This window comes from Daktulosphaira vitifoliae, unplaced genomic scaffold (genome assembly GCF_025091365.1).
Source record: "Daktulosphaira vitifoliae isolate Bord-2020 unplaced genomic scaffold, ASM2509136v1 Scaffold_1, whole genome shotgun sequence".
In the NCBI taxonomy this organism is placed as follows: Eukaryota; Metazoa; Arthropoda; class Insecta; order Hemiptera; family Phylloxeridae; genus Daktulosphaira; species Daktulosphaira vitifoliae.
The window spans coordinates 61,248,124-61,262,294 of NW_026099572.1; the positions used below are offsets into that span (position 1 = coordinate 61,248,124).

The 14,171-nt window shown below is 23.4% G+C and overlaps 1 protein-coding gene across 4 annotated transcripts in view; it reads right to left on the reverse strand.

Moving 5' to 3' along the window:
* LOC126895545 (uncharacterized) overlaps positions 1 to 14,171 on the reverse strand; it is a 78,170-nt gene that overhangs the window by 11,828 nt on the left and 52,171 nt on the right. The window contains exons 1-6 of one of the 4 annotated variants that reach the window (XM_050667527.1): positions 9,454 to 9,521; positions 8,492 to 8,550; positions 8,320 to 8,413; positions 7,371 to 7,427; positions 3,374 to 3,433; positions 3,106 to 3,303 (exon numbers count right to left, since the gene is read on the reverse strand). The exons of 1 other annotated variant lie outside the window; for it this stretch is intronic. In XM_050667527.1, coding sequence (XP_050523484.1) covers positions 3,200 to 3,303; positions 3,374 to 3,433; positions 7,371 to 7,427; positions 8,320 to 8,413; positions 8,492 to 8,550; positions 9,454 to 9,475 — 396 coding nt within the window. In that variant the 5' untranslated portion in view covers positions 9,476 to 9,521 and the 3' untranslated portion in view covers positions 3,106 to 3,199. Of the gene's footprint in view, positions 1 to 3,105; positions 3,304 to 3,373; positions 3,434 to 7,370; positions 7,428 to 8,319; positions 8,414 to 8,491; positions 8,551 to 9,453; positions 9,523 to 14,171 lie in introns of those variants that run through there. 2 more of the 4 variants (XM_050667530.1, XM_050667525.1) reach the window with 2 other exon arrangements.

Consider the following 14,171-nt stretch of genomic DNA (forward strand, 5'->3'; position numbering starts at 1 on the left):
GTTTCGAAGATCGAAATAAACGTTGGCATAAGTGTATAATATCTAATGCGGACTTTTTTGAAGGCGACAACAATAACGTAGATGAACAAATAAATATTTATTTCAAAAAACGAAAATTCGTGTTATTTTCTGAACACAATTCTCGTACAATTTAATATAAAATATATTATATTGTGTAATTCTATATAAGTTTACTATCATAGATTGTTGAACGACTAGTGTGGAAAAAATGTTTGATAACTACCATAAAATTAATTTATGGCCCATTGCAACAGATTATTGTTGATATGAAAACCAAATTAGTTATGAATTTCTTCAATTTTAATCTAAATCTTCAATCAATTTGAAAAAACAAACATTTAATCGAATAAAAAAAATTATAAGAACCGTATTATTTTTTTTACAAAAAAATTATCGTTTAGGTACTTTATCATTTTTTAATGAAATCTGAGTATATTCTTTGGTATTATCGATCATTATTTGTACAGTTGAATATATTTTTGCGAAGCTAAAATTATATACACTACGCATTTATAAGAATAAATTTGTTAAAATAAGTTTTTAGGATTACATTTAACCATTGAAAACTTAGGGATATTTTCAACCATTATACAATATTATTTATTATACTATGTAATTTTTTTAAAATTTTCGTTAAATATGTTCATTATTTTTAGTTGGATATATCCACTGTATAACACTCATTATCCTCAACATTTATAATTACAATAACCTAATGTTTCATTATATTCCATGGTATAATGATTGTATAAAATTATACTTATCTCCTGTTATATTTAAATTTCTACTTTCTTAATTTTTTGAAATTTCATTACAGTATTAATATTTTAAACCTGTTTGTTTTTTCATAGCACATATGGGCAGACAAATATCAATTGAAAAATTACTTAGTTTTAGATTTTCATATAATTAAATGAAATCCTTTATTTCTAATGTATGTAAAATATACATTTACTGTTTACTCGGGTATGATATAATAGTAGATTCCAACCATAAAGTTAATTTACTATTGTTTAGTTTATTGACTGCATTTATTAAATTATTAACTTGTCTATTATACTTCAAATTTGTTGACAACTTGATACAATATAAAAGGTTTATTAAAATATCATCTTGAATTTCATTTTGAATTTAAATTGAATTTTCTTCATAATTTTCAACAGTCTAATCATTGACATTGGTAATGCTCAAGAACAATTAAACATATCGCCACAATTTCTATACAGAATTATTATTTTGTCAATAGCCACTCTATCTCTCTTATCATAAAAACTTTTTTGTGGATTTATTGATCCATTTATCTATAGTAAAATTTTTTTCAGGATCATCTCTTATATTTAATAGGGGTATTAACTTATTTTTTTTTATAAAATATAACTTTAATGAATAAAATTCAAAAAATCAAGTTTAACACACCAAAAAATTAGGTTAAAAATGATATTTTGCACTGATTATTTTTAAAATATTAAAATATCAAAATCTGTAATAATTTAAAAACGATTTTTTTGTGTTTTTAATTATTTTTTTATTGTAATAAATCAATTCAAAAGAAATATTAATAATTTCTGTGTAACTCTTGTTGTTTAAATAGATGATGCAATTGAAATATTCAGAACTATTTTCCTTATACTTATATCCTATAGTTTTTAACTAATTAGTAATAATATAAAAAATTATTGGTGATAGAAAACATAATTGCTGATTTGAAATTAGCACAAAAAATTAAATAATAAAAGTATATTTTTGACTCAAATGAAATTTTTTTGCAGACCTTTTATATATAATTAACAACAAATTATTATCTAAAAAATTCTGTATCAAGCTCTTGAATTTTTATAGACGTTTATCATAAAAGTATAACTACTGTATAATTTTTTATAAATTCACTAAAAAAATTACAATACTAAATCATTAAATATCAATGCCATACTAATTTATTTGCTATAACAAATATTTATTCATATATTATACTTTGTCGTACGTGGGTAGTACCCCGACGTAGACAAAAAAATAGTACACAAATTAACTAATACTTTTAACAACGAGTTCATCGTTTTTGGCTCTTCTCGATTCCTCCCGTAGGATACACTGGTCAGTCCCAATCCCTCCAATTAATGAACCACTAAAGGGCTAGGTTTTAGACCCGTCAGCAATAGTTTAGCTCAAAAGTAGCAGACTGAAGGACGGCTCTTCGTCAGCCATCAGCACAACTACCTTTTCACCATATCTACTTAAGGACGGTTAAGCCCAAATTAGTTATTTTATTAACGGAACGTAATAAACACAAAAACAAAATACAATATAATAATGTAACACAATATAAGCTTTACACACCAAACGTCCTGACCCGTAATAAGATGTTTTTTAGCCAAAACGTCAATCCCCCTATACTTTTTATGTTTCCCTTTATATATTCTTTTTCCCACCATTATAAATATGCTTACCTTGCATTTTCACTTTATATGACATTATTATATTACAAGAATTTAAAAATTACTTACTACTGTGGGAAAAACTTACACTATACTAATATCGAAGTTATTTAATACTTCCTCAGCTATTTAATACAACTTCTAAATCAAAAAACTACTAATCAGAAATAATAAAGGAGATAGAAATTCATTTTGCTCTTGGTATAATATACCAACTTCTTAAAATTAAACACTATCTACAGATTTACATCAAAGCGTTTCTTATGATAGTGATTTTAATCACTATCAGGTTTCATCTACACTTGTCCCAACTATGCCACGTCCGCACTGTTCTACCGTTTTTATATATATCAGTACTGGTGCAGTACTGTGGCTGTAGAAATTGGGTAGTTGGGATTTGAACAAACATTTTTGGAAATCTAATTACATTTTTTCTTTGTTTAACATTTTTTATAAAACAGTTCAAATTAATTTTTCATCTGAGAAATTATACCAGAATCAGATTAAGATATTATGCCCAGAATCTACTCACAGTAATGTGCCTTAAATTATATAATTTTATCAAGTAGACAAAAATAGTATATATTATTTATACATATTAAAGATTTATGAAGTAATTTTTTTTTTATTTTCAAATATATTTACTAAAATATTAATATTATGTAAATATATATTAATTAATACATATTAAACATAGTTCCATAAATAATATATATAATTAATAATTAAATTTTTTATTTGAAATATTATTTTTCTTGATTCTTATTTTTTTTTGTAACGTAATTTGTGGTTGAGTTGACTACTTTTGCAATTCTATTTTTCATCTTCTGAACACTTTCACTGCTCAAAGCTAAAATATTCAGTTTTATTGTTATCATAAGTCGTGACAAAAAATGTAAAATAAAGTAATAGTTACTCACTTTTTTTAGTTTGTTCTGCTATTATATTTGCTGCAGTCTTTGTTTTACTAAGATATTCGTCTAAAATATTAAATGATAATTAATATACAATGTCAATTATAAATTATATCTCACATAAAATATTGAATATTTTTAAATAATAAAAAACATTTCTTTTTTTATCTCAGAAATTAATAGATCTTTAAGATTAGTAGCGCAATCTGGGAGATTAGGGGATTATAATCTCCCCGAATTTTTTTGTGATGTTTGAATGTTTAGTCTTGATAATATTTTATTTTACTCATTCAATTTTTCTTAATAAGTGATTTAGAGTGAATAAAAATGATAACTCCCCAAAAATTATTTTCTGCTTATATCCTAAATTTTCAAAAAAAAAAAAATGATTTTATCCCCAAATTTCACCCATAAAATAGTAACACATTAATTTTTAAAAATGGTAACATATATGTTTAACAATATTAAAAATAAGAAAATGACTAGTGGATAACGACTTATGAATCAGTATTTTAGACGATATTAGCAATTTTATACTAGAACAAGAGGAGAACTGCAATTCATAAACGCCTAGAGCTAATAATAAACAGACATCACCTGTAGTAAAATTTTAATAACTTCCGAAATATTGGTTCAAAAATTCTTAAAGACCATTTCTTAACTTAATGAATAAATTATAATACATAAAATATTGCATGAGGATAGTTAATCAATCACTTGATATATAGAATACTGTCTATTTGGAATAATTTGTATTAATAATTGAAAAAATTAACAATTAAAATACAATTAATAATTATAAACATTTTTCTAGTATTGTAGAGTACTATATTATAAAATGATAGTAGATATTAAATTATTACAAGCTTAACCACTACCCAAAGTTACCCCATTTGACGTGGGCCAACTAATTTTTTTTGTTAAATAATAATTTAATCGAAAAATTTATAGATTAAAATTTTACTTATTTTTATGAATCATTGTAAATTACAAATTTAGTGTAAAAAAAAATATTTTAAGGGTAGACTATAGGGATAACTTTCAAAAGTTAAATAAAACCTATTATTATTTTTATAATATTAAATGAAGAATGGTCTAAATAAAATATTGACTTGTCAATAACCAATTGTGTATTATTAATTTTGAGATATTAGCATTTGAAGATTTAAAAAAAGTGACGAACTAGAGTACTGAAAATTCGATCAAAAAGGTTGTTTTTCAGTTATTGTGTTTTATCTTAAAATGTATGATTTTTAAGTAAAAGTTTATGAGAAAGAAATTATACATGTAATTATTTTACACAAAACAGGTTATTAGTAAAAAAATTCATAGGTCAAATAATTACCCACTAAAAGTCAAAAGTGCCATAAATATTATGTTTACCAGTAAAATTCATTTAAACAATTTAAATTTTTACGATGAACCATTCAAGTAATAAAAAAAAATTTTCATGTAAAAGTTATTTGAAATTTAATTTTCTATAAGTTTTGTAAAAAAAAAAAATTGTTTTACGTGTTTTCTGACGAGGTAATAAAGAAAACTTATAAATAATAATCATTTTTCTATAATAATTAAAAATATTGAAGATTTTTTTGAAATTTAAATAAAATAAGTAAACAATTAATAAAATCCTAAAAAAAAATTTGAAAAATGAATTTAATGCTCATAAAAAATTATAAAATTAAATAATATTCAAAATAATTCTTACAGTAATACAATATAAAAAAAAAATTTGTTTTTGATTAGATTATTGATTTTTATCCATCAATGTATGTTTAGAACAATAAAATTAGAACAAATTTAACGATTCTGGTGATACAGAGTTCTTTTTTTAAAAGTAGTTTTGTATCATTTAGGTTTATTGTAATTTTTTTTATCTTGTTTTTGTGATGTCTCTCTTGATGCGTCAACCATTTTTAGTTTAATATCTGCCGGTACTTTGTCATCAAAAAATGCTAAAGCTACATTTTCAAGTGATAATTACCATAAATGCCCTGAGAATTTCTGCGTTGTAGCTTTAAATATAAAAGGATCAGGGTAATTAATTAAAACTTTTAAGATACATAAATCATTAAATGGTGATTGTATAGCAATAGATCCCCTAATCCAAGTTCGACATAAACTTTTACCAAAAATACACAAATATCACGAAATATAAAAATGTTCTTCTTGTATTTTAAGGTTTCACTGTTTTCTGAATATGTATATTTTTAGCAAATAAATTGCTTTGAACAGCCATCTAGCGCGATGAAAAGCACCAGGGTAGTGAAATTTTACACCATTAAGAGGTGTTGCACCTAAAAAAATAACACATTTCTAGAAATTCTTTGTAGTTATTTCTACATTGTTGAATCATTAATATTTTCAAACAATGTTTTATCATATTATTTTTAGTGTGTTTAAATCCATTTTTTATAATTATATCATTGATATTAATATTAAAATTCAGCAAATCTAGACTAGTCCAACCTTCTTTCATTTTTTTTAAAAATTAGTACATCTAGACCAATTGTACATAAATTAAGTTTAACCTCAAAAACTTTTTTTAGTACTAATTCCAGAATATGTCTACGACATGGTAAATAAAACACATTATGCTCTAGAAATTGTTCAAGCAAAATACAAGTGCCATTTAAGCAACCTGTATTAGAAACTGCTGTGTTACAACACATGTTGTATTTTATCATTTACATCTCAAACTTATAAGATTTCAAAAATTACATCTGCCCGATTCTCGCTAGAACCACTCTCAATTTTTTTTGGGACCCCAAGTAATTGGCTTACTTCCTCAAATGATACTAAGATTGGCAATCGATCAACTTTTCATCTTTTCATAATGTCTGGAAGTAATTTTTCATCCCAATGCAAGACAAGACAATTTTTATCCAAGAATTTAAAATCTTCTTTATTTTATTTATCTTTTTCTCTCTAAAAAATACTCTTTCCTGTCGAATAGTTCATCACTTGATTATTAACTTTGATGCGTTATTACCTAATGTTTCAGCAGTAGAAATAATTAAATGCACAACATCGCGATCAGATATCTTGCATCGATGTAATGCAGCAAGTAACTTAGGAGTCATAAAAGCTATAGAGCATCGTATATTTTGAAGAATATGATGAACCAGACAAATAATTTTCTATTTCATATTCTGAGGAACTTGAAAAATTTTACTCAACAACATTATCTAAACAAAAAAATAACCAATATAAAAAACTTTACTTATTTTTAAAGGGAATTTAGTGACTCCAACGAACCAGTGGATTCCATTTCTGATTGTAAACGTTTATTTTGTTTTTTTTTTTAACTCTTCATTTTTTTTTTACTTTTGAGACAATTTGTTGACAATGCCTGACATGCAACCAGGTCAACCTTTCTGTCTTTGTAACAACAAAAATGTTTTATCTTCCTCAATTTTCATTATATCTAATGCATTAGAATGCGAAATATCAAACAAATCGTTTAACTGTTCCGTATATTGATTAATTTTATTTAGATGTTTATCAGAAGTTCTTTATGACGAATTTTGATGTTCTCTTATATTTGAGCTCAATTTTTTCAAGTACACACAACGATATCTTCCTAATAGGAATTTTAGCTTTATGCCAGAATAATGAAACTTCAGTAATAACTAATTTAACACATTCGTGCAAATTTAATATGATATGTCTTAAGTTGTAAAATAAAACACTTAAAGCTTGTTTATTTGACGGAAATTTACTGCTTACAATTTTATTTGTAATATTACCTACTAAATAAATTTCAATTTGTCTACGTAAAATCATGCTGCATAAAGCCAATATAACAATTTATTTGAATGAAATGAAAAAAGTTTAGAATGTCAGATAACACGTAAAACATTTTTTTTTTTTTTTTTACAAAACTTGTAGAAAATTAAATTAAGAGTGATGTATTTGAGTATTGAGGGAAACTTTTATTGTTCTATAGATAAATTTTTAACGGGAGATGAAATGAATTTAGTTCAAAATAAATATTGTTTACTTTTGGTAATAGTATTGCAAATACTCTTTGATGATTTTTTTATTTTTGTTACCGTATCTAATACAAAAAAAAATTTAAAGTTATATAATACACATGAATTTATAAACAACAATTTTATTATAATTTGAAAACTCAAAATACTTATTTATTGCTTCAAACACATATTATGGTTATTTTACAAAATAGTTTCAAATTATAAATGGATTATATTTGCAAGGAAAAGCCAAAAATTAAAAACGAGTAATTGAAAAACAAGTAGCACCTCATTAAGTATATATAAAAAAAGTTAAATACTTCACTACGTCTTTTATAAATATAGCTTGAAACAAATAAGGAAGTGAGGGTGGTGCATGTAGACATCCTTAAGCTTTAATTTAGTCTCTTATAAAAAGCATTAACCATATGAACTTGAAACTTGATAGTAATGCTAAGTGATATATTAAGTCTAATTCGTATTAGTTGATTAATTAATGTCAATTATAGTAAGATTTATTCATTAATTTAAAAATAAAGTCAAATTGACTGAGCTTTTAAAATTAATTGATTAGCTGAACTGTTTATAATTAAATTATTTTATATAGAAATATATTGTATATTTCATAAACGAATAACAAAAAAAACAATCATTCCTAATTTAATATTTTATTTTCATATTTTTTTCAGCTATTGCAATAAAACATTTTATATTTATTTATTCACAATTTAGTTAAAATATTACTCCGTAAATCAACAATATTATATCTTCTTGCAAAAAAAGTTATAGCTGCGATTTAAAACAAACATATATGACCAATTAAATTATTTTCAAAAAATTTGACTTTGTTTGGTTAATATATTTTAAGTTATTTCTACAAAAACAATCTTAAACATAACTATATTATTTTAAACTGCAAGAAGTTCATCTTGCGCCAAGCGTTTATTTGCCTCACTCTCTTTAAGTATGACTTACTTCCTGAGGAAGATGAGTCGTGGCTTACTTTCGCTGCTAGATCATCTTCTGGATTACTATTTTGTGAATACGACGCATAAGTTTCATTTAATAACTGTAAACCCCAAGATATTTAATTTTGAATTTTTATAAAACATAGTTTTAGTGTTAAATGTATAAATATAATTATTACAATAAACATGAATGCGGAAAACAATACTATCTTGTATATTTGCATTTTGATTTTCTTATCTAAACATAAATAAATTTAAATATAAAGTTGAATAAAAAGTTGTTTCATTTTAAGAACCGAAAAAAATTTGGAATTGATATTTATTACATTAACTTGGAAAAAAAATTTAAGAATTTGAAGCATAATTTGCTATTTATATTATTTAAGTACAAAAAGGGATCGATGCATGACAATATTTTTTAATAACGATTTATACTTTTAGTTTTAAAGCAGATTATATAATAATATGAAAGTAATGCATAATAACTTTAGTCCAATTATCTAATTTAGTCAACTGAAATTGTATCTATATATGCGGGCACTATTCCATGCATATAAATTCTAAGGTGTACTTCAATATGGGAGACAGGTATATTTTTTCTACCTATTTTCACACTAGAACGTACAAAAATATTTATATTGTTCCATAAAATTTTGAAATTATAGAAAATTACATTTTATTAAATTTCTTTTTTAAGTTATTGACAAAATTTGTATTAACTCAATTTATGTAGTTATTAGAAAATAAAATTTAAGTAAACATTCTTTAATTATGTTTAATTATACATAATGCATTACATAATTTATCAAGTTGATTACATAAGAAACGTTGTATTAAAACATTTCATTTATTTCTAAACTGGAATAACTTGTTTTGTCATACATAAAACTTAAGATTTATATCTGATAGCTAATAGTTAATACTTGAATACTAATCCATTAGATAAAATAGATGTAAAGATAAATATTATTTACACGTATAAAGTATATCTATAAATTTAAAAATATTGATTACAAAAATAGTGGAATTTAATTCTAATTATTTAAGTTATTTAATAATTATATCTACTTAATATAAAAATTTATTTAATATATTTTTTTATCTACAAAAAGTAGATTAATAAAAATTATATTGTACTTACTCGAAAAGATGTATAAATTCATAAAACTGCTTCAGTATAAAAAATTAAAATATTTTGATTAAATATCTTGAATTTATAGGTATTTTGTATACGTCATTGTAAATAGTAAATGCAAATATATTAAACATAGTAAATATATTTTAACTTTTGTATTTCCAATTACTTGATTGATGAGTAAATGTGTTTGGATTTTATTCAAATATTTTACTATTTATATTATAAACTTTAATTTTGAATTTTAATAAGATTTTAATGTAAAAGATCCAGTAAGAAATTTAAATAATTTTTCACTTTTTACACCCAAAGAAAAACCTCAATCAATTTTGATAGAGAAATTTTATCAAGGGTTTATGATAATGTTTTATTAATACGAATAAAATAATTATTCTTATAAATAATTATTGTTCAAGACAAGAAAAAAAATTATCATATTGTNATAATTATTGTTCAAGACAAGAAAAAAAAATATCATATTGATAAATATATCATAGATTCAATAGTAATGATATATTTATCAAATTGAACAATGAATTTATTATATAGATCGAGGTTTTTCTCTAGGTGTATGAGATAACATAGCCTAACAATAATAAAAGTTCTTAATCACATTAGTTGTGTAGATTAATATCACATTAATTCAAAAAAATATATGAATTTTTGTTCAAAATTTTACAAAACCCAAAATTTAAAACTCTTGAATTTTTTTATTTTATTTTTATCAAAAAATTAATTTTGGCTAAAAATGCATAGTTTGTGGTTGTTAAAAAAACGAGTTTTTTCTTTGAGAAAAACAAGATATTAGGTTTTTTTTTTGCAAAAAATTCAGTTATATTCGTGCAATATTGGAAATAAAATGTATTAAGTATATTATCTATATAAGATTTTTAGAAAATTTCAATATTTAACATTTTTTATACAGTTATTAAAATAAGAATAATAAATGCCTTATGAGCCTCAAAAATATTTTTATTTTGAAGAAAAGTTTGGGATTAATAGAACAAATATATAATTACAGATTGATTAATAAGTATTTTGGAAGCTATTAGAACTTTTCTAAAATGGCTAGAAGTCATGCGCGAGTCTGTTAATTTTTATGTCTAGATTTTTATGAGCATCACTACTCCGCCCTGCTCTTATATAAAAGTGTCATTATCTTTCAAATACTTGGTCTAAAGTTATTGTCCTACAGTCATCATCTTGGTTAGATCATTTTTCTATTTTTAAGATAGTTAATAATATATTTTTCCATTTAATAATCTTAGATTGTTACTATTTTAAATAGGAAATAGGAGTGATAGGACCAAATTATTTGATGAAAATTATAGAACAAAATACTATTAACTTACGAAAAGAAAAACTAGACATATTTTTTTAAAAATATTGTGTGAGACAGTTAAATAATCACCTTGTACTTTCACAATATCACAGTTCACTTTCAACCCTTTGTTATACTTAAAAATGAGTTTTATAATTATCTCAATGTACCTAATTCTCTTATGCTTTATCTTTCATGGAAAAATTTATTGAAGACACACTAGAAAAATAAAAATCTTGACTCAAGCCCCGGCGCTCCGCAATTTAAAAATAGAACGCATCCAACGGCACTTTTGTCTGCTGCCGCCCTACTGTTTTGAATAAATGGTAGTTCAACTGATTATCACCGTCTACGAGTGTCGGTGGCACCAAGTCCAACAATGATTGCACCACACGCACCGTCACCATAACTTTTGACGTCCGATGATCATGTCGCCGAGACCAGCCACAGTGCCACGATTGCATGCGAAGAGTAGAAGTTTCGCTAAAACGAAGGAGTTCTAGTTCCCATTTTAGGAAAATCGTAACAAACTGGAAATTCAGATGAAACATCAAATTTTTACCAATCTTTCTTTAGATATTTCACATAACATTATTTTTATTAAAAAAACTATTTTTAATGAGTTTTTCGAGTAGGTTAAACCTGAAACACCCAGTGGGTTATTTCTTAATACTCCTGTTTTTAACACTTAAGTCAAAGTAAAATTCATTAAAATGAAATAACGTATTGTAATATAATGATTTTTATCTGAATATCTGATGAATAAAATATTTATTTTAAATATCATTGCCCCTCACGTCATTTGATCGTTTTAATCTTGTGCTTCTTTATGTATTATACCTCATTTAATATTAATTCGTTAAAAACCAATTTTTCCTTATCGGAAAATAATTTTAATTTTTAGAACCTTCTTTTGATGTTTATTACATGATCTAATACTAAAATCTACATTAGATAATTTTCACTATCTTTTTAAATTTTAAAAATAAATTTCGGCTGACGCTAAAAAAGTGCAATTCATTTTTGTACTATATAAAAGCTTTCTTAATAGTTATAGGTATTTCAACATTAAAAGTAATTAATATAAAACATATTAATTTTTTTAAGTGTTGTAATATACATGTATAATATGTATATATTAGTACATAACATATCTATATGTAATTCTATGAAGGAAATATTTTATTTTATTTTATTCTAGAATAATCATTTTCTAATGAAGTCTGAGTATATCATTAATTATTATCAATTATTATTTGTACAGTTGGAAATATTTTGCGAAACTAAAAATATATTAGCAATAATTATAAAAACAAGATGATGAAGAATTAATAATAAAGTAACGGTTTTATTACTATCTATTCAAAGTATGTTTTTAAGTTTATGTACACAAGTACAAATTTAAAAAATGACAACCCCGGGGATAAATAATAAGTAAAATAAACTATAGTAGAAATGTAAATTTGTAAAAAATCCAGATTTTTTTAAATTTATTGAACAAATATAACACCAATTAAATTTTAAGAGTAAAATTTGAGTATTAATTTTAACACTCAATGTTAAAAAGAGTGTCAATTTTTTAATTAAAATTAATGTTTGATAAATGGATCTAAAGATTTTTAAACATTTTCCTTAAGAGTTTGATTGGTACCTCAGTTAACAAAACTACATCACCAGCATATAATACAAAGATTAATTTTTGTTTAAATTTTTAATAGAAATATTTAAAAATAAACAATTTATAATTTTCAAGTAATATTGATCCAATAGTATTGAATTTTTTACAATGTTATTTACAAAAATATTGAAAAATTAATTACATTACTATATTAATTACGCATTGTAGCAAAAATTAAAAGTTGAATTATGATAACCATTATTTTTAAAATGACTTTAAGAAAAATTTATGTGCTACAATGCCATATTTACTCTATTGGGCAAAGTATACAGGTGCCTATGCTTCCGTTATTAGAAGCATTAGATTTTTATGTGCAAACTTTTTTTTATAAAATATAGAATTTCAGAATTTTTAGAAGCCACAATTTTAATTTTAACACCTTTAATTTATTTGAAAATCCACTCTAGTATTACCCGAATTTTATTATACTTAAAATTAAAAATACTTTATATTCTGTGATATTTTTCTTTAGCTATTGCAATAAAAAAATTATTTATTCACATTTAAGTTAAAACTTAAACAACAAAATTATATTGTTTTTACAAAAACAATGCATAAGTGTGATTCAAAACAAACATATATGTTAATATAAATTATCTTTGGAAAATTTTTCAATGTTTGATTAATATATTTAATAATATTTCCATAAAAAATTGGTAAATATTACTGAATTTTTTTTAAATCTAAGAAAATCATCTTGTCCTACTCTCTTCTCCTGATATTTTAAGTAATTGTTCGTGTTACTTGGTTAATTATTGTACAATTAAAGATTTATTGAATTACAAAATTAAATAAAAGATTATTTATTATTGACTAAATTATTATATCTAGGTATAAAATTAATAATTTTATCATAACTAAAGTGTCAATACTTTTAGCTATGTTAAATAAAAATCAAACCTATTTGATTTAAATTAAGATAAAAAAACTAAAAAGATCCAACAGGAATATTTAGTTTTTTTCAAGATTAGAGTTCTAATCAGAATTTTGTTAGCAAGCTCATACATAATAAATTAACAAAATTGTCCAACTTCGATGAGATGAAATATAATTATAAGTAATAATAATGGTGTTCACTTATTTGGGAGTACTCTCTAATAATTTAATATTTCTTAAAAAAATTTAATATAAAACTAAATTGGTAAAATAGACGATTTATTATCGAGTTGAATGTTTTCAGCCTAAATATAGTGTGATTTACTATTAATATCGTTAAATGGACCATCTAGGAGTAGTGGATAAACTTTAGGTATTTAAATAATTCAATGATTACATTACTTCATTATTGTGAACAAATATTTTGTTTTTCTTAACAATATTTGTAAACATTTTACTAGTATCGTAGATAGATACGACTAAAATGTTAATAATTGAACTATTACAAGTTTCACCACCGCCCCAAATTGTCCCGTAGTATTTTACTATGGTCAGGAAGTTGAATTTACTGTGATGAGTGGGCGTGGGTTTGTAAACAAAGATGCTAGAAATCAACTGTCACATGATATGATGTACTCAACGGCGTTTGTGTCAAGTAATCCGATTGATATTTGTTAAAGTCCACATATAATTTGTCAATCAAAACTATTGAATAAATATTAAATTTTGTTTGGTATCAAAATATTAAAATTTCGTGTTCAAAAAATATTCAATAAATGTACTTAAATTTAATGTTAAAATTTAAGTATGTAATTTTTTACATTTAATATCTAATGTCTATAGTTGAAG